The 26245-nt window shown below is 45.7% G+C and overlaps 1 protein-coding gene across 4 annotated transcripts in view; it reads left to right on the plus strand.

The window, feature by feature from the left end:
• Positions 1-14816, plus strand: part of FBXO15 (F-box protein 15) — a 37477-nt gene extending 22661 nt beyond the window's left edge. For 3 of the 4 annotated variants that reach the window (XM_061399525.1, XM_061399522.1, XM_061399524.1), the window contains exons 9-10: positions 13169-13293; positions 14438-14816. In XM_061399525.1, coding sequence (XP_061255509.1) covers positions 13169-13293; positions 14438-14707 — 395 coding nt within the window. In that variant the 3' untranslated portion in view covers positions 14708-14816. The remainder of the gene's footprint in view (positions 1-13168; positions 13294-14437) is intronic. The other variant, XM_061399523.1, reaches the window with a different exon arrangement.
• Positions 14817-26245: the final 11429 nt, after the last annotated feature.

The raw sequence follows: 26245 nt of genomic DNA on the forward strand, positions 1-26245 counted from the left end.
ATTAGAGATTATAAAATGGTGATTCCTTAATTGTATCATTCCTTCTTCATCTATTATTAGCATTTGATAAGAAGGGTTTTCTTTTGTCAATTATTAAGTTACCATGAAATATAATTAATACAGGAAAGGCCTGATACATGCTTGATTCTTTCTTGATTTACATACAGTGTAGTAATTTATGCTGTAATAGTCTTTGAAGATGACTTATAAGTTTTCTATGCTCAGTTGCTCAGTCCTGTCTCTTTGTGACCCCATGGACGGTAGCCCACCATGCTCCTCTGTCCATGGGGTTTTCCAGGTAAGAATACTGGAGTGGGTTGCCATTTCCTTCTCAAGGGAGGTATTATTGTTAATTCATGGATTGAAAAAACAGAGGTTATTTATTTTAGTCCATTTGAAGCCATTGTTTTTATTACTGTGATGTTCAGACTGTCCTGTCATGGGTCATCTGCTTCTGTTCTTCTGACATGACTCTTCCTCTTTGGTAACTTGCTTGTGCTCCAACAGGATGAGATGCTTCAAGCTCATGTTGTCTGTTTCCCACCCAGACCTGGACTTGGCCATTTCCCCAGGACTTCTGTTTCCTTTTATTTCTCACTATAGACTGTGGCATTTAGAGATCATAATCTATATCCTAAGGACGCCTGTTGCTCTTGGGTTTTCATCTCTTCTAGGGTTTTCACTGGGCAGAGCTATGAGGTTTGTAGACTTTATAATATGTAGAAATAAATTATACATTCATTTAAATTAAAGATCGTGGGGTTTTTAATTCACCTATCATTTTTATATACTTATATTTCTTTTCTTATACTGAAAGTCTTTGTTCCAAACAACATCAAAATATATAAAATTTCAACCCCCCCCTCAAATACTGATATTATTAGTAATAACTTATTGCATGTTAGGGCTTCCCTTGTAGCTCAGTCAGTAAAGAATCTGCCTGCAATGCTGGAGACCTGGGTTTGATTCCTGGGTGGGAGTTTGAGTCCTGGGGAAGGAAATGGCAGCCCACTCCAGTATTCTTGCCTGGAGTAATCCCACGGACAGAGGAGCCTGGCAGGTTACAGTCTATGGGGTCGCAAGAGTCGGACACGACTGAGTGACTAAGCACACATTAGATGTTATTTTAATTAAGATTTTCCTTGTGGCTTTTAATGTACTTAAGATATATATATCACGTTAGAAAAAGTTAAGTCACCTAAAATAATTCTGCTCTGTGTGGTTATGCTCTCACCTTGATATACAATTAGGGTGATTTGTTTCAGTTGACTTTTTATTTTTCAGGATTGCTTTGCTTCTGTTTTTACACTAAGAAATTACATACCACATTTGTATGGTCCAAAGTTGAAGTTATAAAACAATGTAGTTCAGAGATGTTTACTTCTGCCCTGTCTCTTCACTTCTGTTCTTTCCCTCCCTCCAAAGGTAATCCTTCATATTAGTCTGAAGTTTGTTCTTTCAATGTTTCATTTTGAATACATAATGCTATATATTAATATATTCATATTTCTCCCAATTTTTAAAATGAGACATACTAGACTCCCTTTGATGTTCCTTCATTTTTTCCAATTAATAATTTATTCTGAAGATTAGTTTTTAGAATAAGATACAGGTCTTTCTCTTTTTCTCCTTCCCTACCAGCTCAGTTGGTAAAGAATCCACCTGCAATGCAGGAGACCCTGGTTCAATTCCTGGGTCAGGAAGATCTGCTGGAGAAGGGATAGGCTACCCACTCCAGTACTCTTGGGCTTCCCTTGTGGCTCAGCTGGTAAAGAATCTGCCTGCAATGTGGAAGACCTGAGTCCTATCCCTGGGTTGGGAAGATCTCCTAGAGAAGGGAAAGGCTACCCACTCCAGTATTCTGGCCTGGAGAATCCCATGGACTGTATAGTCCATGGGCTTGCAAAGAATCGGACATGACTGAGCGACTTTCACTTGTTAATGTCTTTTTGTGGTTTCCAGCCTTTGCTGTTATAGATAGTGGTTTAGTGAATATAAAGTGAATAGCCGTGTTCACATATCACTTCATGTCTTTGTCAGCTTGTCTTTGGGACACTTTCTTAAAAATAGAATTGCTAGCTCAAAGAGTATATTGCAAATGTAATATTGAAAGATACTGGCAAATTCCTCTTTGTGAGAGTATTTCCAACTTAATGGGAAATTAAGTTAATAAAATATGTTGTCACTAAGTACATTTCTTCTAGGTTTTTGTTATATGTCCTCTTGAGTTTCTTTCTATTCTTGGATTTGTTGGATTTTTTTACAAAAATCAGGAATAATTATTAAATGTTATGAAATACATTTGGGCAACTATTGATGGTATGATTTCTTCTCCTTTACAATATTAACAGTAAATTTCATTAATACATCTTCTATGGGAATGTTAACATCCTAGAGTCCCTAAGACAAGCTCTTCTTCTCATATATGTGCTTATTTTAAAAATACTAGTTTCAGTTATTTGGTTTTTAGTATTTTCCATTTAAACTCAAACTATAGTTTTCAGTTTTGTATGTGTTAAATTTGTTTCGTTTTCAGTCATAAGCAAGTTTTCTACTTTGAATCAGTTTAAGATTTATATAATTTCCTAGAAATCATCTGTTTTGGGCTTTATTTTGATCTTTTCTTAGCTTTTTGAGTTGACTGCTTAGATTGTTTAACTTTCAGGTTTTCGTTTCTTTTTTTTTCTCCAGTTCCCTTTATGCCCAGAATCTTGGACTCTCAAGGTTGGAAGGAATTGAAAGGTGATCTAAAGAATGATCTATTCTGGGCTTGAATTTGCTCTGCCCAGAAACAGCCCACCTGCCTTTTTTTCTGCTTTTCATTGAGCCCAAAGTAGTTTCTCTGTCCATCCACCCATTTGCCTTGATTCTGTTATTTAAAAGAGAGAATGAAATCTCATCCCTTTTCCTGGTACGCACCGTGGAGGGGCTGCTAACGTGCGCACCTGTTCCTAGGGCACCACGTGCATGCCCGGGGCTGCTGCTGGCAGAGAGCTTGGTCTCGCGCTTCGGGGCTCCAGCCCCGGGTCCTCGGGTGCCCTTCGCATCCCGCTTTCCCTGCCTGACACGGTCTCTCTTCTCCAGGGGCTGGGCTGAGGCCCGTGTCGCGGGGGCTGCTGGGAGTTCAGAGGAGAGGACTGCCCGTGCCTCGTTCTCGTTCTCGGGGAACACCGAGTCCTGTTGACTGCGCTCTGTGTGCGTCCCTCATGCCCGAGCTGTGCCCTCCACTGTGATGAGGACAGGACGAGGGTGGCAGAGAACCTGGGCGGGCGCTCGTCACAGGTGCCTGCTGCACACTTCGTGCCCGTGTTAGTCTTCACGGCAAGCCTGTGGGCTGGGCACTGTGCCCCCTCCTGGGTCACTGCTAGAGCGGCTGAAGCTTGTGCTTGGGGTCCTCCCTCCGGCTGCACCCCGGGCTGACCGCGGAGCCCAGGGCCTCAAGCCCTGGGCTGCTGTCTCCTGTATGCTGTACTTTGCAGCGTTGTGCGTCTAGGGTGTGCCTTCTCCTGTGTGACTCTGTCTTTTCAAGGTGATGGGCTCGTAAGGGTGTCAGGTGGGGGCCCTTCTCTGCCTGAACGCTGACGTACCCTGAGAAGGTGAGATGATTGTTAGGACAGGAAGGAGGCTGAGTAAAAGAATGGGAGCCTGTGACAGGAGCAATTCAATTTGCCTTTCATCTGTTTTCACCATAAGGGACGTTTTCCCCATAAGGCTTCACACGACTCTCTTGCATGTTTCCTCTGCCTGTGGTTCCGCGATGCGGACCAGCAGAGGGCGCTGTTGCCATCAGAGTAGTCATCCCTCTACCAGAGCACAAACCCACGTGTCCTCTAGGTTTTTGAGAAATGCGCTTGTGGTTTCAGGTGGAATATTTAATAAATTCCAGCTCTGTCATTGCGGGAGGGGATGACAGCACAGTGCCCCTGTCAAGGGTAATGTTTTATCCTCACGGTCCTAGAATTGCAGGACGCTGAGTAGCCTGCAGAAGGGAGTGGCAAGACCTTGGCAGCTCACACCTCTTTCCTCCAGACCCTTGAGGTTTTTCTCTTTCTCTGACTTTGCTCTGTATCCTCTCGCGGTAATAAATCTTAGCCATTAAGACAGCTATGCCCTGAGTCCTGTGAGTCTTCCCAGTAGGTCCTCTGGGTCTTGGGGACCCAGTGCCAACCATCTACCCACATCTGCAAAAGTACAGAAGTCATAACGTGCCCAGGGAAACCCAGGAACCCCTCCCAGGGCCGTGCGGTTACACACGAGTCGCGAATCCACCTGCCCAGTGCTGTCTGCCTGAGAAGCATGTTGGAGCCTCAACACCCAGGGCTCTTAATGGGGCTGGCCACGTGGGCACCCTCTGCCAGCCTCACCCACATTCCAGACTCCCAGGAGGAAAAGTATTCAGCATGGATCACGCTGTCGGTACAGACTGTTCAGTCAGAGAGGAATGGTGAGGTAGGAATCCTCCTGAAACCCGTCTCCAGACCTCAGCCAGAGGCTGGCAGGCTTTCTAAGGGTAGGCTGTCTCAGGATGCGAGCGCACTTCACCCAGTGGAAGAGCAGACAGGAAGCGTCCAGTCGTGTCTTTGAAGTGTAAATGGAGCCTGAAAAAGAGCACGTTCAGCAGTGCAAAGTATGAAAGAATGTGTATTTTTTTGATCTTAGTATCAAGCTAATTATTACCAATTTTCAGAAGCTGGAGGAAAAAGATTTTGCACAGTACAGCATGTTGAGACTTTTTATCAGTGTTGAGAGGGAGAGTGATGGTAAAGAGGCAGAGGAAAAGAACTTCTAGATAACAAAGTATGCTGCTAGTGTCACTTATTTGAGTTGTTACAAAATGCATTTAAAAACTAATGGCTTTTTCCTTTTATGGGATTTGAGAATTCTGAATATGTGGACATTTGTAAAAAACAAAAATCACCCAAGGACAACTCTTGTTTCTCTTTTGGTTCATTTTCAAGTCTAGAGCTATGTTTATATTTGCGGACCACACTGTGGGAGCAGTGCCTGCTTTTTCCCCATGTCACTAAATAGCCTTTGAAAAATTAGACTTTGGGAAGTTGTATGACAACCTGTTGTTGGGTCTTATCATGCTTTATTGACCTATTCTCCTTCTGTTGGGCATTTAGGTTTCCTTTTCCATGATTATACCACTATTATCATGAGCATTATTTTGAAAAATGTTTGGTAATTTGAGAGGTGACAATGACATCTGATTGTTTTAACTTCGTAAATGTTGAATGTATATCAAGGGTTTGGAATAACAGACGTGTCTAAAGATTATCTGAAGATAATTAATCTGAGAAAATTAGCAAAGCCATGTGTATTGACTGTTTTAAAAAGCCTGTGGACTGTAGCTGAGTTGGCGGTTGCTGAAGCAGCTGTCAGGTGGGCTGCTTAGGGCACCTAGCCGCTCAGGCTGCAGTGGCACCTGCCACAGGTGTGTGGCATGTGGTCAGGTGGAAAGGAAGTGAGGAGTGTTCCAGGAGACGGGGCTATACCAGTGCTGTCTGGTTTTCATCTCTCTTTCCTAACTGAATTTCCAGTTGTTTGTGTTTGATTGGTTCCACTATTTTAAATGTTTACTAGATCTATGTGAGTTTTAGTTGCAAATATTTTCAACATTTTGTCTTTTGCCTTTTAAGTTTTGTACATGTTGCTTTGGATTCCTGCCCCCACCCCCAAGTGTTGTTTTTTTCTTAATATCTATTTATTTTGTCAGGTCTTAAATGCGGCACGAGGAATCTTGAGTTGCAGCATGTCGGGTCTAGATCCCCCACCAGGGATCAAATCCTGGCTCCCTGCATTGGGAGTGCAGACTCTTAGCCACTGGACCACCAGGGAAGGTCCCACTAAAAAATTTTTCATTGTATATAATCAGTCCTTTTTTCTTGTTGTTGCTTCCAAGATTTTTACACATAAAAAGTACCCACTTGGCAAGGCCAGGCGAACATTCACCTGTGTTCCCTTTCTGTTACTTCCCTTCCTTTTGTAAACCCAGGGCTTCCCTCGTGGCTCAGCTGGTAAAGAATCCGCCTGCAATGCGGGAGACCTGGGCTGGATCCCCGGGCTGGGAATGACCACAGGCAGCCTGCAGTTCCCTGCCTTCCCACAAGGGCTCCTTCTCTGCTGTGGGTCGGACCCCTCTCCCTGTGACTCTACCAGGCAGGAAGTTCGTCCAGGCTTTACTCGTGGATTTTGTTATGAAAATGTGTCCCCTCCCCCAGGGTAACGTTTCTTACCAATGAACTTTTATCGAAAACGTCTCAGTTATTTCCATCCATTTATTCTTTTAGATGTATTTAAAATAATCACTTGGCCAGATTTTAAGTGTCTTATTTGGATTTTGATCAGATTTGTATCAGATGTGTACATTAATTTGGAAGGGATTGATGCAGTTTCATTCAGGGCTCTGGACCTTCTGTTTAAGTTTTCTTCCCTGTCCTTAGGAGAAATGTTTGTTACGTAGGTCTTTGACTTTTTTCAACTCATTTTTGTGTCATTGTGAGTGAATACTCTTAGGTTATGTTTCCGTTAACTGTTACTAGATTTGTTTTATATCCTTTGGAGATTTTGTGATGTGCTTTTCATTAAAATGCTGATTAAATAATAAATAGTACCGTACTCTGTAAGGTGCAATAGAAAACACTGAGGGATCTGAAAGAAGTTATGGGCCTGAGAAACTTTTTACTTTACAAAAAAGTAGGGTTGTTCTTCTCTTGAGGAACAGAAACTGTTTAGCCCAGATAACCTCTTTTTAAGAAATTCTACTTTAAATTTTGTATGGTTTGTTTGAGATATGTTTCTTATATAGTATGTCACCCCATTTTTATTGGTTGTGATTCCAAAAATAGATAGTTTTTTGTTTCCTCTGTTCCTTGATACTAATTACTTTCTGTGTTTCTAGGTCAAATTATCCTCTCTAAACATTTGTGGTAACAGGAAGGCATTAGAAATTGTTTAGTATTTTCTAGGTGGTGATTATCTAGAAAAATTAGAGCAGATAATTTGTATAACATCTTCGTCAGTGGTGGTGCTTACCTTTTCCCTGGTTTGCACATTCGGTGGCCCGTTATGAACAAATTGGCGCTACAGACTGCTGTCCACACAGCAGGAGAACACAGACCTCCATGCATTTCACGTCATAGCTCATTGGGAGCCAGTGGTCTTTTCCCTGAAGCGGGACAGGCGATGTGATTTGTGGGGCCCAGCGTAAAATGGAACTTCGAGGCTCCTTGTGAGAAAATTATTCAGTTCAGAATGGTGACAGTAAACCAGGAGGGTCCTCTGTAGACGCACAGGTTGTGGCCCCTGAAGCTGGCCCCCCCGCCCCCTGCATGCCCCAGCCTGGGGACCCAGGACCTGTGGAGAGGAGCCTTGAGGTTCTGAAAGCGTTCATTATTGTTTAGTCACTCAGTTGTGTCCTACTCTTTGCAACCCCATGGACTGTAGCCCACCTGACTCCTCTGTCCGTGGGATTTCCCAGGCAAGAAAACTGGCGTGGGTTGCCATTTCCTCCTCCAGGGGATCTTCTTGACCCAGGAACAGAACCCACGTCTCCTGCACTGGCAAGTGGATTCTTTACCACTGAGCCACCTGGGAAGCCTTTACAGGAGCCCTTTTCCTCCTCTTTTGCATTTCTGGCCTCTTTACTTCTGTTTGAGATTCTAACTTCATGAATGCCCAGAGGTTCCTTAGAGAAAATCACAAATACATGTCCAATGGGTCTGTCAGACTTTTTTCTTCATGTTCAGGGACTTGGTCTGTAACTGCATTTAACTATTTACATTTTATGTATATCAGGGGTTTGGAATAACAGATGTGCTGAAGATTATCTCAAGATAATTATCTGAGAAAAATAGCAAAGCCATGTGTATTCCAGGGGAGATTTACTTTAGACAGCTGAGAGGAGATTTTCTCACTTTAAGAATTAGTGCCATTTCTGTTTGATCATTAGAGTCTTGTTCCTAATTACTACTTTGTAGCATCAGGTCTCTGTAGCTGTGAATTGTTAATACTCTGTGGCATGTATTTCTAGGTTTATAGGGTCTCCCTCCCTCTTTATCCAAAACTTGCACAGACATCTGAGAGTTGCTTCTGTTCCATTTATTTGTGCTCCTGAGCTGGTCTCCAGATGGTGATCGAGGGTTCTGTCTTGTTCAGTTTATCTGTTTAGTTAACCTGTGCTCTGTTGTCCTTGCCTCAGGCCGTTCTAATCTAACTGAACCCCACCCCCCGCCCCTTCTGTGTTCTTTGCTTTAGGAAAAAATCACTGGTCTCTCCTCCCCACTGTCTTTACTTCCCACTTTTTCTATGTTCTATTTGTGATGCAAAAAATGAACTCTAATCATAGCTGAGAAATGAGAACTGTTGACAGTAGTGTCCTTAATATGCCACAGAACACATGACCTTTATTCCCAGAGACTAGGTTATTTTAGGAAAGAGATCAACAGTCCAGTATCTTTAAATGTTCAAGAGTATAGGGCTCTCTTGGAGGCTCAGGCAGTAAAGAATCTGCCTGCAGTGCTAGAGAGCCGAGTTCAGTCCCTCGGTTGGGAAGATCCCCTGGAAAAGGAAATGGCAACCCACTCCAAAGAGCTGGACACGACTGAGTGGCTAACACACAGGGGTTTAGGAAAGGAAGAGATGAACGCAGTTAGAAGGGTGCCGTGAGCCGCAGGGGTGACGGGTAAGCTCCCTAAGGCACTGGGGGACGAGGAAGCTCTGAGGACTCAAGTGGGCCCTGCCCGGAGTCACGGTTGTATGGGAAAAGCGGGGCTGGTGCTTACGCAGAGGGGCCTTCGGAGGAACAGTGATCAAGATAACAGCTAACGCTTGAGTGCCTCATTTTCTGTAACTTTCCCCTCTGCTTTCCAACTTAGAAAAAATTACAGGAGTAGTTCAAGAACTCCCATATACGTGTTTCCTTTTTTAACGATAGATTGGTCTTGCTTGTTCTAGGACGTCATACAAACGGGCTCATACAGTATGTCCTCGTGCGTTCAGACTCTTTCAGCATTGTGTTTTTGAGATGCAAGGGTGATTGTCATTCCTATTCATTGATGAATTGCATTCCATTGAAAAAATACACCAGAATTTGCTCACCTATTTTCCTGTTGCTAGAGAAGGAATTTGGGTTGTTTTCTGGTTTGGACTGTTAGGAATAAAGCTACCGTAGACTTTTTATGAAAGTCTTTTTTGTGGGCATATGTTTTTATTTCTCTTGGCTAAATACCTAGGGCTGAAAAGTTGAATCTTAAGGCAGGTTTATGGATTGAAAGTTGATAATTTTTTTTTTTTAAGTATAAGAAATTTTTATGTATTAGAAGTTACCAAATTTCAGTTTTTAGAGTGGTTGTGCCATTTTACACTCTCATCATCTGTGTCTGAGTGCTCTGGTTGCTCCGTATCCTGGGCAACCATTGATGTTATTCGTCTTTTAAATTTTCGCGGATCTGGTGTGTGGCACTGGTGGTTTCTCCCTGGTGGCCGCCAGTGGTTAAGCGCTTTTTCGAGTGCTCGTTATCCGTTTGTATGTCTTGTTTTGGAGTATCCTTGTGTCTGTGTATTCTGTCTCTTTATTCCTCAGTTGTAAGAGCTTTTTATATATTCTGGGTAATAGTCCTTTACCAGATACATGTCTTGCAGATATTTTTTCCCCGGCTGTGGCTTGCTTATTCATTTTCTCAGTGGTGGTGGTTTAGTTGCTCAGTGGTATCTGACTCTTTATAACGCTATGGACTGTAGCCCTCCAGGCTCCTCTGTCCATGGGATTCTCCAGGCAAGAATACTGGAGTGGGTTGCCATTTCCTTTTCCAGGGGATCTTCCCGACCCAGGGATTGAACCTGGGTCTCCTATATTGCAGGTGGTCTGCTGCATCACAGGTGAATTCTTTACCGACTGAGCTTCCAGGGAAGCTCCAAATTTTCTTGATGATTTATCATTTTAGTGATCAGAAGTTTCTCATTTTGATGAAATCTCATTTATTATTTTTTTGTTTTATGGTATTGTTTTCTGTTTTCTGTTAAAAACAATCTTCTGCACCAGGTTATGGCGATATTCTTTCTTCCAGCTGGAGTATCGTTTATGTCTGTGAACCATCCTTAATTAATTTTTGTATGAAGTATGAGGCAAGGGTTGAGGTTCGTTTCATTTTCCCAAATGAATAGAAAGTTGTTCTTACACCATTTGTGAAAAGGCTTTCTTTTCTCATTGAATTATTTTGATGTTTTTGTCAAAAAATCAGTTGCTTGTAACAGTATTGGCCTATTTCTGGACCCATCTGTTCTACATCATTCATCTGTTGATCTTTATACTAATACCACACTGTCTTGATTGCTTTAGCTCTTTAGTAATTCTTGAAGTCAATTACTTTTCTTTTTTTTCAAGATTGTGTGGCTATTTTAGGCCCTTAGCATTGCCATGTGAATTTTAGAATCAGCTCGTCAAATCTTACTCTTTATTGATAAATTGGTTATTAAATACCTGCTGGATGGTGTATGTGTGGTTGGATTCCTTTGCTGCTCACCTGAGACTGTCGGAACAGGGCTTGTTAATCAGTTATACCCCAACACAAAATAAAACGTTTAGGAGAATACCTGCTGGATTATCATTATTAAGCCTGTATATCAAATTTGGGTAAATGGACATCCTGACAGTCTCGAGTCTTGCAGTCCATGAACACGGTGCATCTTTCTGGCTGGCAGTAGACTTAACCCTTCAGATGGATTATTATTGTTGAGATAATACATAAAAGTACTTAGCGTGGCATTTATAAGGACCCATCCTCTAATGTTGCTATTTACTGTTAGTTCCATTAATCACACAGCTTTATAAAGTACTTTCTGTTCATATCTCATTTTGATTAGCGTGGAGCTTGACCATGGTCACACTGCTAGGAAATGCCTGGGCAGGGTTTGAAATGAAGTCCTTACGACTCTTAGATTTCGTGCTTGTAAGCGTATGTCCTGGAAGCCAAGGGTAGTGAGCCTTGTGTTGTATTTCTCTGTGTTTTGGGGGTGGCCTTTATATGTTGGCAGGTTAAGGTTAGACAGGATCCAACAACAGTTTATTCCAAATGGTTTAAGCATCACAGGAGTTAAATGAGGATGTGCTGGCTCACAGTCTCCCCAGAGAACTGTGGCTTCTCCCGTGAGAGCATCACCCTGTCACCCCAGGAGCTGACCGCAGAGTGCTGCCTGTGCCCCTGGCCCCACCCGTCAAGGCAGCTTTCCCTTCTCTGCCTCCGCCCTCTGTTCACACTGACCCAGGCGAGCAGGGACGCGCCCCTGCCAGGAGCCAGGCCACTTACCCCTGGTCTCAGGAGAGCTGGGGTGGCAGACAGGGAGCCCAGGGGATCAGCTGTGGGTGGGGGGCTGCAGCTGGTTCCCCAGCACGTCTGGTCTGTGCATTCATACTTTCTACTCTGTTGGTAGTAAAATGAAAACAAAGCCTCTTGAGAATCTAAATCCACATTACACATTTTCAGCTAGTATGTAAACCAATGGGAGATCCTATTTCCCTGATTTCATATCCATTTTAATCTGTCCTAACATGTCGTAGACACAGAACAGAGTCTGGGTTGTATTTCTGCCGCTTCCCTGCTGTGTGGCCTCAGAGAGGGCACTGTTCGCCTCTCTGCTTTCTCAACTATGAGCTCAGAGAAGCACAGTGTCTAATTAGTAGTCCTGTTCTAGGCTGTTCTTTTAAGCTGCTGTGCACAAAGTGCTTAACTTACGCTTGGTGTGCAGGAAATACCCAGAAGCATGACCCGTTTTATGTACACTCACCTTCACACCTGCGTCCTGTGTGCAGATTGCTTACATGGAGAGAGAGCTTCCCCTTGTTCCGTCTCAGAGATGGAAGTGGTTGCCAGGTCGGTGGGGAGAGCGCTGACTGTGAAGAGCCACATTGCTGGTCTACAGGGAGGATGTCTGGTAATGACGGAAGAGCATCGGTCCTCGCTTCCTGGAGAGATTTCATGTTTATCAACTCGGACAGATGTCACTGAGCTGTCGCTGGCTGTGGTACCTTGGAGTCTCCTTTCTGTCGTGGCTTGCAGACAGGCCGGCAGTCCCCCGCATGGCTGTGCGGTGACACGGGTCTGAGCAGGGCCACATCTGCTGGGCAGGATGGCGTTGCCTCGGCTCCCCCGAGGCCTCGCTGGAGAAGCTGGCGAGCAGGGACCTGGGCTGCCCCGTGGAGCTGGAGCGGCACTGCCCGATGGGACTCCGCTCAGAGCCTGTGTCCTGCTTCCGATCTTTCGGTTGCGCCTATGTGAGGACACTGTGCCGTGTTCCCAGAACAGGACTGTGGCTCCCATGACAGCTCAGCTTTGGCTTTCTCTTGTCCTGTGAATGAAACGGCGTGGGGTCAGAGAGCTTGTGCTCTTCCTGGCTCTCCTCCCGCTGCTGGCCTGTGACTCACATCGCACGCTGGGGCAGGTGTGGCCTCTGAAGAAAGCTCATGTGCGAGTGAAGGCCCTTGACCCTGTCCTGGCTGATGCAGCCTTAGCAGGACGCGTTACAGTGGGTGCAGGAGGGTCAGCGGCCCCGCAGGCCCCCAGGCGTGCGTGCAGCCCCACCGTGACGGCCCTGGCGGTCAGGCTGCTTGCAGGCCGCTCAGCGTTGGTCCTCATGGCCCGGGCTCTCGTCTCAGCGCTGGTCCGCGTGGGCCGGGATTTCTGCTCATTTATGCGCTTGTGAGGAGACACTGTGTGGGGGCTCCTTCCCTGACCACGTCCACAGTCACCTGCCCTCCCGGCTCCTTTCTCTGGACGTCTCTCCTTCCCTTTCTGTGCACTTTCTGGCCCCTGTTTTCTTAAGCTCCACAGCTCTGTTTCCCCACTTTCCTTGCTGTTATGTTTTATCAGATCAGTGGAACCCCTGCCTCTCAGCGGCCTCTCCATGGTGACAGGGTGCTATCTGGGTTCACCCCAGGGGTCTCCCCATCTCCCCGGTGAGACACGCTCATTTCTCTGTCTTGGGAATGCAGGTGCAGATGGTGATGCCCTGGCCTCAGCCAGACGCCGGGGTCTCTCTTTTCCTTCCATCCCCAAACCCAGCTCTTAGATCCACGAGGCTTCCTTGTAGTGGCTGACCTGAGGAATCTTGACCTGTCATCCTGCATTGGTTGCTATATAGTAATTTAAAAAATCTTCAATCTTTTCAGGATACCTTGAAAATGAATACATGAAGCTCACTGTGATAAGTTTTAAAAATAACACAGAACACCTACCTCTTATTGGAAAAGTTGGCCTTTCTTGGAAAACTAATAGTTTTGATGGCTGTATAAAGGTAATTTTTTTCTTAAAGTACTCGGTCTCTGTATAATTAACGTGTCTGATGATGTGTGTGTGTGAGGCTGCTTTGAAAGTCCTAGATGGATTGTTCTGGTGTCGGAACAGCTGTGCACGTCTTACTGCTGACCATCAGTTGATTGACTTATCCAGTGCTTACTGAGCGCCTTTTGTTTTCCACTGAGCGAGGTGGGTGGGCGGCACTCAGCACCGTTTCTGAGTGGTGTTGATCGCGCCCCTGCGCTCCCTCGAAGCCCTTTGGCTGTTTGTTTTATGGGGAAAGAGCGGAGCTGTAGGTTGCACCAGGCAAGTCACATTTACTCAAAAACGTCTTACTCATACACCCATTTAAAGTATATTGCAGTTCTGTTCCAGCATACAGATATTTCCTTGAACAGTTACATTGGAGCTTGCCTGTCACAAACCAGCCGCACAGCGGGGAGGCTTGCTGTGGGGGCTGGTGTGGCAGAGGAGGGTGGTTCTCACACAGTCTGGCTCCTCTGGTGACCCCTGTGCCCGTGGGCGCCCTGGTTCTCACTCCTCTCCTTCTGTATTTTGTGGGGTGAACTAGATTTACATGGGACGGTTCTGCTGTGGATGCAGAAGCCCCCAGTGAGCTAGGCTTTATCCTGCCTAGGAGCACGGAAGCCTCGTCACAGGGGTGAGAGGTGATGACTGAGGCAAGAGCCGCGTTGTCGCCGAGCATGAAGACCACTTCATTATCACTAAGGCGCCTCCCTTGGTTCACTTGCTCTTTGCTGTGATGAGATGTTTTATTAATTGTACGTGTAAACAGGCATTTAAGCTTTGGCAAAGATCTGTCGTACACAAAAGAATATTGTTCCGTTTCTTCAGGAGCACAGGCCTGGCTTTTTAAAATGGGTTCAGGTGAGTCTTACAGAAACATGTACGAGAACGTTGAAATCACAGTAGATGTTGAGGACCAGGAAAGGCAGACTATCAACCTGGCAGACTTAAGGGGTCAGGAAGTGCACACTCTGCACGTTCCCGCCTCCTGTGATTTTGTTCTCTTTCCTCTTCTCCCTCCTCTTTCACTTAGTCCTTCATGACGAGGCTCCATGTCTCCCCAGGTCTAACTGGGATTTTTATGCTTGCCACTTATGAATGTGTTTATTTTGTAGAGTTGCTCTATAATGGACCTAACTCTTCTGGAGGAGTACGGGAAGCCCTTCTGGTGCTTCAGTTCCCCGGTGTGCGTGCGGTGCTGCCCCGGGCCCTCCGACGGCCCCAATTTCTTGGGGGAGGCATACTGTGTGGACTACTCGGATTCGGAAGGAAGGCTGCACATGGAGCTGGTGTGGGTCGAGGAGACGGAGGAGTACTTCATCGTCAGCCTGGCCCTCTACCTGCGGTTGGCGAAAGTAAACCAGTGGTTTGGGACACAATACTAAGTGGTAGCAATCGGTGGCAAATTATTATTGCTGTTTGTTTTCATCGGACTAACTGGTTTTGTTCCTGGTGTTTGTCGTGAGTTAAAATAAAGCACTGGTCTGTTCGGTATCTTCTTATTTCACATTATAAGTTATGCTTCCTGGGTCATTTTAAAGTTAACGTATAGAAGATTAAGTTACATTTTAAAAACACGGAAGTAGCACATCACAGTGGAAATTCACATACAATGAAAAAGGGAAATATTTACTCTTCTCCTGCCCTTGCACTTTAAAATGCAAGAAAATGGATGAGACTGGAAACTGGTAAGTTTGCTCTTAGGGGGGGGTGTGTGTGTAGAATAAAGATCATGTGACCTGATCTTTATAAAGGTGGTGTGTGTGGGTGTGTGTTGGGTAAAGATCATGTGACCACTGTATGTATGTGTCAGTGTGTGGGGGTGTGGGGGTGTGGGTGTGTGTGTGTTGGGTAAAGATCATGTGATCACTGTGCGTGTATATTGGATACATAGGATTCTTTCTTTGTAGGTTAGAAACCCAAATAAGGAAACATTTAAATCTGAACTTCATGGTATTCATTAGGATTAGAAAGTGCTGTATTCATGGCATTTAGCAGCCACATTAGTATTCAATAAAGGAAAGTAAAATAGACAAATGACCTGCTTCAGAAGGAAAGACGCATGTGTAATCATCTGAAGAAATTGTCATTCCTTAGAAGAGAGAAGTGTGGCGCACGTGCTGTTCAGACAGCAGCTCTGTGTCTGTGGCGTTGGAAGCAGGTCGAGCTGGGGAAAGAGGGCCGCTCTCCTTTCCCCAGCTGGACAGCACCAGGATGGAACGGGGAGCTCCGGGTACTTGATGTTGGCAGCACCGTGGGGGCTCACAGTTACAGAACTTTGTGCATCACAGCTGGCTGGTCTGTGAGTGCACACCAGGCTCCATCCGTTCTCAGCTGTTTGCACATCCGTGGAAACTGCTCTGAGGGGCATACCACCAGCAGGGGGAGCTTGCTGGAGGCAGGGATTGGCGGGTGATCGAGTCCTTCCCATCTGAGCTAACGATGGAAAGGAAAGTTAGAGGTGGAAGCGAAGGTTAGAGGGCGGGGCCGGTGAGGCACTGACAGTCCTGGCGTCTCATCAAAGCCTTGTGCTCACCACCAGGCGAGGCTGGAAGACTCACCCTTGCCCCCACTTGCCCTTTCATGGGTCTAAGAGAATGTTTAGCTGAGGGTAGCTCTTTCTTCTCGTTTATCTCCATATTTCTAAGTAAAAATCTGTAGCTGATTCTGGCTTTGTTGATTTTAGCATCTATTGATTTACGGTCGATAAAATATCTCTGTTACACCAGCCATCTCCCCTCTTGCATCATACCAGATAATTCCTGCAACATAAAATCCGTTGTTGTGATTTGTTACTATGTAATATTGCTCCTGGTGAGGCTTCTCTCTTCTACAGCCTTTTATTTTTCTTGGATTAGTAATTGCCTTCTTTTGTTGACTTGCATGGGTTTTCAATGAGCCTCAAGTTTTCCTTAAAGGTCTGTCCAGTGTTGCATGTGTTGGCCAGTTTTTCAGTGTATCCCACCTCCTCCACCACCCGTACAGACTTAAATATGTCAAAAACTCTCTTAAGTTCTACTGTGTCTTCCCACTAGGCTCATCCCCTGAGTTCTGTCTCTGCTTGCTTCAATCTAAACTTCTCTGTCCAGCCCTCCTGGACAGCCCTCATCCTGAGAAGTCTCCTGTGTGCATCCTGTCCATGGAATCTTGTCTTCATTCTTGATTTAAAGTTGAGCCTTGAACAACGCCTGTGTGGACCCTCTACGTAGTTGAAAATTGGAGAATAGTATGAAGTTGGCCCTCCCTGTCCGGGCTTCCTCAGAATCTGCTGATTCACCCAACCTCAGATCGAGCAGCGGAATAGTAGTAACTGTGGGAAAAAGCCCAAGTGTCTGAGGACCCACCCAGTTCAGACCCACGTTGTTCTGGGGTCAGCTGCACATCTCTTCAGTGGCGCAGGTTTTCCTGTAGGTCTCGAAGGAAGTGCCACGGGAGATGCATTTGAGGTCCATGAATTTCTGAAAACTATCTGATAGTTTAACTGGGGACAAATTGTAGGAGGTAGAATATTTTCTCTTAGAGCTTTGAAGACATCTTTTCTTGAGCATTTATCCTGTGGTTGTCTTTGAGTATCTAATGCCATTTGGGTGGATCTTGCTTTGTGTCTGGTCTGTAGTTTTTCTCTTCTTTCTGGAAACTTTTGAAATTTATGCTTGGTGTTTTGAAATCTCCAGATAATGTGTTTTGAAGTAGGTCTTTATCCTTCATTATGGGTCATTTTAATCTAAGAATTTGTGCACTTCAGCTATGCATTAAAAATGTCAGTCATTTTCTCTATCCTATTTTTCCATTCCTTTTATTAATCTACTGTTATCCTTTCTGGGTGGATCCTCTGAGTTTCTTATCTTTTCCACCTTCTGTCTCTTAGTCCTTGGTTCTACTTTCTGTAACAGTGTCTCGGTTTTCCTTTTCAACCCTTCTATTTAATCTTTTTTGATGGTGATGACCAGGCTTATACTGTATATGAATTCCTTTTCTAGCTCCATATAAGACATTCCATAGCTGCTTGCAAGTGCAGTCTTTCTCTAAGGTGGGCTGGCAGACTCTCTGTGAAGGGCTCAGTGGTGGCTTCGGCATTTGTGGAGCATATGGTGTCTGCTGCATCGACTCGGCTGTGCGACCGAGCGTGAAGTCAGCTCCGGGCTGCCTGCAGGGGAGGGGCCCACGTTCTGCAGAGCCTTGATTCACCTGAGCAGGTGCAGGCCGAATCGTCCCCAGGCTGCAGTCTGCAAGCCTGCACACAAGTCTCTAGGGTTATCAATTTCAGTTTTCAAAACAGTTTCCACCTTCACTCTTTGGCAAAATCACAGCAAGACTCATCCGTCGGTGCTGAGTTTGTGGGTGACAGAGTGATGAGAAACGAGGGACTCAGTCTTGGAGGAGAGGATGAGTCCACAGTGGAGGAACCAGGAAAGGCCACACCTGGACCCAGTCTCCTGATGGCCCCCCCGGCCCCTCCACCCCCTCCCCTCGCCAGGCACCCCTCCTCCCCGCTGGTCTGCTGCGCTGTGGCTGGGTGCCCTGCCTGGAGGAAACCCTTTTCACTCTGCCAGGGCTCCTGTGCCCCCTGCCCCTGCGAGTGCAGCCTCTTCACCCCACCTGGGCTGCTCAGAGCCCCCTCCCTGCCACTGCAGGTGCCTGCCGCGCCGGACGCTACATCGTGGCTAGAAATGGACGTGGGGGACGGTGGATTTCTCAAGGATTAACATGCAAACCTGTATTAGTTCTGTACATTGTGAATGTCCACAGATAATGCCCGGTGTAAATAATTTAGCCCTACTGGGGACTGGCCCATCTTAGTATTATATGCATTGAGATTACATTAACAGCCATGAAAAAAAAAAAACATTTACTAATCATACTGCCTTGTCAGAGAGAAAGTCTTTTTGTCTGTAAAGCAGGAGAATCTATTATGCTGGAATATTTTAAATACAAAGTGGAATAAGAAGCAGGGCTCATGGAGCTCAATCAATTCAAGTAAAGTAACAGGTGCAAACTCTTCACTATGCAGTTGGCAAAGGAAGCAAGCGTGAGTTACATGCAGAGAAATGTACCTCCCACGGGCGTGCAGTCAGAGGGACATACTTTTATTTCAAGTGTACTCCATGTGTAAGATTTTGTCCGATTCAAAATCAGACCAGAGATCTGACCTTGTTTAGTCACTCAGTTGTGTCCGACTCTTTTCGACCCCGTGGACTGCAGCCCGCCAGGCCTGCTTCCTTGACCATCACCATCTCCCTGAGTTTGCTCAAACTCATGTCCATTGAGTCAGTGATGCCATCCAACCATCTCATCCTCTCTCGTCCCTTTCTCCTCCTGCCTTCAATCTTTCCCAGCATCAGGGTCTTTCCCAATGAGTCAGCTCTTCACATCACGTGGCCAAAGTATTGGAGCTTCAGCAGCAGCCCTTCCAATGAATGTTCAGAGTTGATTTCCTTTAGGACTGACTGATTTGATGTCCTTGCTGTCCAAGGGACTCTCAAGAGTCTTCCCCGGCACCAGTTTGAAAGCATCAATTCTTCAACTGACCTTGGGCAAGATGGATTTTATAGTGACTTGATAGTTGTCTATTGTTCTTATTAACATCTCTCTATGAGTCTAATGATTATAATTGCTGCAGAAAGAAAATGCTTACATGGGAAGATCACTGTTTACAAAGTGTTTTTCCAGTGTTTGTAAAGAAATGTGCCTTTAAAAACTGCAGGCACGTGTTGGTCCTATGCACCGGGTGCGTTTCGCCTGTGGAATAATACATCATCCAGCTTCAGCAAAGGACGTCGTCTGTGGTCTCCTGGGGCTTCAAGGAATAACACCTGGATTTTCTGTGAGCTCCTGCTAGGCATGTCCTGGGCTGCGGACGCCCCTGGGGCTGAAAGAGCACGCCCAGAGGAACATGGTTGGGGTATGGTGGTGAGCACAGAGGTGCCGTCCAGGTGGCTCAGCCGAACATCTGCCACAGCCTGGAGGTCGGGAGAAGAGCGGGCTGGTCTGGGGCCTCGATGGGCTAACGGGGCGGCTACAGAGGGGCCCTGCCTCTGGCGGAGTGTGAGGACCAGGCCTCGAGGGCCTCAGGCTCACACATCCTCTGTTTCAGGTCCAGGTACCACGATGCTCTGCTCTGGAAAAGGACACGCAGGATGCGTGCCTGCTCCGAGAATGTGTAGAAACTGGGAATTGCTCTCCAAACGTCAGATCTTAGAGTCTTCCTCAACTGGCCTGGCCTCAGCCCCGACCACTGGCCTGAGTACCCTCTGACTTCTCTCTCCACCCTGGAGGGGGACACAGTGAACTACCCTGGCACCTGCCTCGAGGGCACATGTGCGTGTTTGCTGATTGACATAGAGGTATGTCACAGTGAAATGGGTGTACGAAATACGTTCATTATAAATGTATGCTTCAGGAAAGCGTCTGCGGACTCAAGATGAAACACCTGTGCTCGCTCCCTGACTTAATGCTGCCTGGGGAGAAACTGAGACATTCACCACGATTAATAATAAAAACTTTCACTAAAGAGCGGGAGCTTACTGTGTGCCGGGCATGTGCAACAAGCTTTACTTGTAGCTTTTTAATAAACCTATGGGGCAGATGGTACGATGATGACCTCATACGGTAAGGAGCCAAGGCTCAGAGGGTAAATACCCACAGGTACACACAGCTGTGACTCGCCCCTTTCTGGAGCCGGTGCCTTAACTAGTGCCGTGTACGTGTTCTATGTTATACCACGTGTCCTGTGGCTCTGGGAGGCAGAAGGACCATCGGGGACATGTAAGACCTGAGAATATGTCATCAGGTAGGTAGTTAGCATCATGTAAATAAATACATATAATGAAGCCGTTTCTGCCTAATCCAAGGATACAGCTGTTTAAACGAGTTATGCCTTTCCTGAAGCAGACATTTACATTGGAAAGAGTTTTGTACACCCATTTCATGCCGTGGAAGAAAAGTTATGACCAACCTAGACAGCATATTAAAAAGCAGAGATGTTACTTTGCCAATAAAGGTCTGTCTAGTCAAAGCTATGGTTTTTCCAGTGGTCATGTATGGATAGAGAGTTGGACCTTGAAGAAAGCTGAGTGCTGAAGAATTGATGCCTTTGAACTGTGGTGTTGGAGAAGACTCTTGAGAGTCCCTTGGATTGCAAGGGGATCCAACCAATCCATCCTAAAGGAGATGAGTCCTGAATGTTGGAAGGACTGATGCTGAAGCTGAAGCTCCAGTACTTTGGCCACCTGATGCGAAGAGCTGACTCATTGGAAAAGACCCTGATGCTGGGAAAGATTGGAGGCAGGAGGGGAAGGAGACGACAGAGGATGAGATGGTTGGATGGCATCACTGACTCAATGGACATGAGTTTGAGAAAACTCCAGGAGTTGGTGATGGACAGGGAAGCCTGGCGCGTTGCAGTCCATGGGGTCGCAAAGAGTGGGACACAACTGAATGAACTGAACTGAACTGATGCCTTAAATCAGTGAAACCAGTATATACCAATGGAAAGACTGAGAGTAACTCAGTCACTGTGAACAAGCCAGGGAGGCAGGGCCTGCTCTACCACGAGGAGGGCTTGGTGTAAAGCCAGGAGGTATGAGGCTGCCCTTTGATGCAAGGCAAGAACGGATAAACGGAGCAGAAGACAGAACTCAGAGACAAGTTTGATGGTACAGGTGGCTCAGAGCAGAGGAGAAGAGTGGGCTTTAATGGCTGATGCTGGGATGACTAGGTGGCTGTCTGGAGGAAAGAAAAGTGGACCCACTACACCACACCCAGAAACACATCCCTGCTAGACTGTAGATGAAAATGTGAACAGCAAAATAAGAAAGCTCTGGGAGACAGTATGAGGGGCTTCCCTGGTGGCTCAGTGGTAAGGAATCCACCTGCCAAGGAAGGGGACTCGGGTTTGATCCCTGGGTCGGGAAGATTCCCTGGAGAAGGGAATGGCAACCCACTCCAGTATTCTTGCCTGGGGAATCCCATGGACAGAGGAGCCTGGCCGGCTACAGTTCATGGGGTCACAAAAGGGTCAGACACAACTTAGTGACTAAACAACAACAATGACAACCACTATTTTCAAAAGACAGCCTGGGCAGTATTTCCGTGTGTTGAGGTCACTGACAGGCACTGGACTCAGGCACCCTTTTGAACTCTTTTAGAAACACGATCCTCATTGTCAAGGGAACATAGTCCCTTTCCTGATAACTCATGCTGAGCATCCCTCCCCGTATCATGCCAACGCCTGCCTCTGAGTACCTGTAGAGAAGAGATATGTCACTCATTGGCCATAGTCCCCTCCCCTCTAGAGATGCCCAGAGTCAGCTTGATTTCCACTGGGTCCTCCCGGGGTGGCTTTTACAGGGAAGCCAAGGCAGGTCTCAATGCATCAATCAAAGAAAGCTGAGGAGTAATCTGAGCTACTAAGGGGATTTCAGTCACTCATGGATGATTATGCCCATGAGAAAAAAGGGAAGTCTATTTATATAATGTATGCATAAATAAAGCAGAATATCTGGACTTGACCATTTCAGCTGCAGTGATGTTTTGATTGCATACGTTATTAGGAAAATTCAGACTTGGTAGAAATAGAAAACCCAAAATACAACTGATAGTAGCTAAATCTTCACATAAGAACATTAGACTTGGAAGAAATAATGAGCTTGTAAGAAAATGCTTAGTGGCCAAAAAAAGAAAAATGTTAATTAGTTAAATTTGATAGGGACTCAAAAAATCAGGAAATTAAATTTGTGCAGTGAAATATGTATGGAAAGGGATTGCTCCTGATGAAAGTGAAAAAATGCACATAGTTTTCTTGTGTGCTCTAGAAAGCTGATCAAGGATTATGCTGGTTTAATGGCATTTAATGTTGCTAAATTCTAAGGGAAATGTTTTTATTGGTGAATAGCGTCTAAACACCCTCAGGGTTAAAATGATGGGGTGAAAACATTCTATATTGATTTAATGTGTCGAGTACCTCTTCACTGCAGCGTGCCGTTAAATTCTGATGTCACTGGACTATGGAGCCTGCAATAAAAATTATTTGATCTTTTATCTACACACAGCCTACACCCCAGTGGAGGTCTGTAGCCCCTAGTTCTTGTGCTTTTCCAATGCACATTGACCTCTTGCCTCCGGTTAGGGCGGAAGAAATTGCAGTTGTCATGGAACAAGATGCTAAGTGGTATCTGGAACCACTTAGATTTACAAACGCCATCCACCCATTTTCCCAGAAGGAGATCCTTTATGTGATAAGATTCTGTTGGCTACGGTTCCACTGCTAAATTGCTCATTTGCCCCGATGATCTCCATTCTGCTTAAGTGGAGCGAACGGTCAGGTGAGAGAGGTTTGTTTCTATAGCAGCTTGGTGGCCGAGCTGATGCTTCAGTTCACGACGTGCTCTTCATGCGGCCCCGACAGGCCGGCCTGATGCCGGATCGTCAGCTGGACACGCCCTTTTCTTGCAGGAGAAGATGATTATGGTACATTTATAACTACTTTAACAATTAAAAAAAACAACAACTGTTGTTTTATTTATTTTTGGATGCGCTGGGTGTTCGTTGCTGCAGACAAGCTTTCCCTAGTCGCGGAAGGGTGGGGCTACTATGCGCTTGCGCAGTGCCGACTTCTCCTCGTGGCGCACAGGCTCTAGAGCCAGAGGCTGCGGTCGTTGGGGCACACGGGCTTAGGTGCTCCGTGGCAAGTGGGATTTTCCCGGACTAGAGATCAAACCTGTGTCCCCTCATTGGCCGGGCGAATTCTTAACCACTAGACCACCAGGGGAGTCCTATAACTACTATTTAAAGAGATTCTCAAAGCTTTCTGTAGGAAAAAGTTGCCAGCTGGTGAAACTTTGTTTCATAGGGTAGAACAAAAAATGGAAAACCTTTCCACACTGGTATTATTAGGAAAAGGTTAAACGTTTCATTCCGGAGGCAGAGAGCAGCGTGATGTCATCTCACGGATTTATGTCACCGTCACATTTATTCCCCAAGGGCGTTGTTACATTAGGAAGTGTAACCATGCATCTCCGTCATTGTGATTTATGTTAAAACCTAATCGCAACAGGGAACATTACTTCTGTGGGCGGCGTGTCCCCCCGCCAATCTGTGGATGGTTGGGCCATGGAGGAATTTATTCCCTGAATGTTCTGTTTGGGACTGAAACCTGGCCCCATGACAGGACTTGAGTATGGATCCTTGGACGGAATACAGAGGGAAAGTGGAAGTGTTAGCTGCTCAGTTGTGTCTGACTCTCTGTGACCTCATGGACTGTAGCCCACCAGGCTCCTCTGTCTATGGACTTCTCCAGACTAGAATACTGGAGTGGGTTGCTATCCCCTTCTCCAAGGGATCCTCCCGACCCAGGAATCAAACCTTTACCTCTTACGTCTCCTGCATGGACAAGTGGGTTCTTTACCACTAGCATCACCTTGAATAATTTTCTGGGAAAGTATTTCCTGAGAGCTCTGAGCTGTAGATCAAGGCCACCAGGGATTCACCTGCAGTGTAAAGTCTGACAGAACCCCCGGTGGTGAGTGGAGGAATCCCAGTGGACCCAATGGTGTGTGCCCTGAGAAAGTCCGGGGGACGATAGGGTCCAGTGCTGAGAAACACAGGAGAGGCCACAGCTGTGATAAAGGAGAGAGAGCTGCTTCTGTTCAAACTGCCACCTCGCCCAAGTTGTTCCATTCAACACAACAGATACTTAGTACAGAGCGGGTGCAACTTTTTACCTGTCTCTTTACAGCATTTACTCCATTTCAGCCTGGAATAAAATTTGTCTATGATTCAACAGTAATTTCTCTGTTTTTACCTTTCCACATCTATTTAACTCAAAGATAAGGCTGAAATTCTCAGAGTTCGAATGAGAGTTCCCGGACAGCTTTCAATGAGGGAGTCAAAAACTCCCCAGGAATGAAAGCCAGGCTCCTAGCTCTGTTCTCCGCTTGCTGAACTGGAATCTTAGCGAAGTTGTGCCATGGGAGGAAGTCAGTGATGCCCACCTTGGGATCGGAAATCTGATATATATATAACACGCAGCTGCAGATGGCACTGAGCCTGCCGCGTCATTCTCTCCTTCCTCCTCAGCCACAGAACCAGGAGAACTGGAGAGGGAGGCATCAGCCGTGTGGACGAGGGAGGCAGAAGGCAGCTGAGAACGTCCCATTTTAGGAAGTTGAGAGCATCGTGATGGCGCTGTGGCTGCAGTGTTCACAGGAACCATCTGGGCCTCGGCGCAGGCGTGGAGGGTGTTGTATCCTGGTTCCAACTCTGCGGTTCACCTTCAGAATGACCTTGAGGGTGGCGTCTAGAAGAGGATGCTGACCGGGAGAGCGCCCTCCTAAAGCCCGCAGACAGGGCACGAGGAGCTGATGAAGCCTCCAGTCTTCTTTAAAGTTTGCCAAGGGCAAGATACATGATGATGTCATCCCTCACAGAGCAGTCAACTAATGTCCAGTCCAAGTGCATTTGTAGAAGTGAATGCAATTACCATCCTCGCCCCGCTTGACTCAAACAATTAAACCGCTAATATCCTTTAGAAAAGCAGTGCTTTGTTATGGGATGAAGCAAGTTATTTTTAGAAGCAAATGAGTGCTGGAGATCTGCCCTCCCAGCACGTTTTATGGCCATGGATGTCCAGAGGAGTTAATGGCTTCGTTTTGGGGGAATGTGGCTTTTGTGAAATTCCTCAGCCACAGCTGTTCTCTGGAAGATGTATGTAATTGGGATGAAATTTCCTATGGGACATTGCGGTAAGTCCTGTTTTCACCACCTGGGAACCTCACAGCTGATGCACCCCAACTCCGGTCACCGCAGAAGTGTCCTACCGTCTATTAATACCAGACGGTGTGGAAGATGAAGAAGAGATTGTGAGCCTGACAGCCTGTGGGTGTGCGAGGCGTGACAAAGAAATTGGCAGTTAAATGCTGACCTATGAGTTTGATGTTTTCACTGATATTTCTCTGCAGCTCAACACACGAGATCAACTGAGCTCATATGCGCGGCGTGCTCAGTGGTGTCTGGTACATTAGGGAGAGATTTTTTTGGTGAGGTGCTTTTTCACATTATGAAAGAATTCTCAAACGTTTGACTGTTTTTCCTCCCCAAATTGAAATAGGCTTTTTAGATTGTTATGGATTATAAAAGAAATACACACTTTTGGTAAGAACTTTTAAAAGTACACAACAAAGTACAAACAGGAAAATAAAAATCACCCTCAGAGGGGCAGGTCCAGAGAACAATAGCAATGGAAAAGTGGACGGAAGTACCAATATGACAGAAACTCACAAACATGAGAACATTAGGAACTAATCTGGTTCAACAGAAAAGAAGTTTTTAGAAAAATATAGCAAAAGTTCATTCAATAAGAAATGGAACATGTGAATAGAATGTAATCATTAAAAAATCAATCAGTAATCAAAACCCCATATATTTTTTTAAAAAGCAGCAAAGTTCAAACTATTTAAATCTGCTTTTTTACATTATATTTAAGGGCCAGAGAGTACCACTAGCTGTCAACAGAATGTTCTAGAGCATATGAAGACAGAGAATGCTGTCCAATTCATTCTTAAACAATTAAAAACATTTTTAAAATTGTAAATTGTAGCACACATATAGAAATTGCATGAAGGAGAAATGCACAGATTGACAATTACTGTAATTCAAAATCATGACTGACCTTCACCCAATATTGCCACAGCCCCTGAGTCCTCAGGGCCTTTCCCATCAAAACACTCTTTTCCCTAAAGATAACCACCGTCCTGACTTTTAGGTTATCACATTCTTATTTGTCCTCATTCTTTAATAATCTAAGCATCCATTACTAAATGCTTTACTTTTGTCCATTTGTGAACTTTGTGTGAATGCTTTGGGTGGAGGTTCAAGGCATGCCAGTAGGACTGGAAAAGGGGGAAACAATGAATAAGGACCAGAAA

The sequence above is a fragment of the Bos javanicus genome, chromosome 24 (genome assembly GCF_032452875.1).
Source record: "Bos javanicus breed banteng chromosome 24, ARS-OSU_banteng_1.0, whole genome shotgun sequence".
NCBI lineage: Eukaryota > Metazoa > Chordata > Mammalia > Artiodactyla > Bovidae > Bos > Bos javanicus.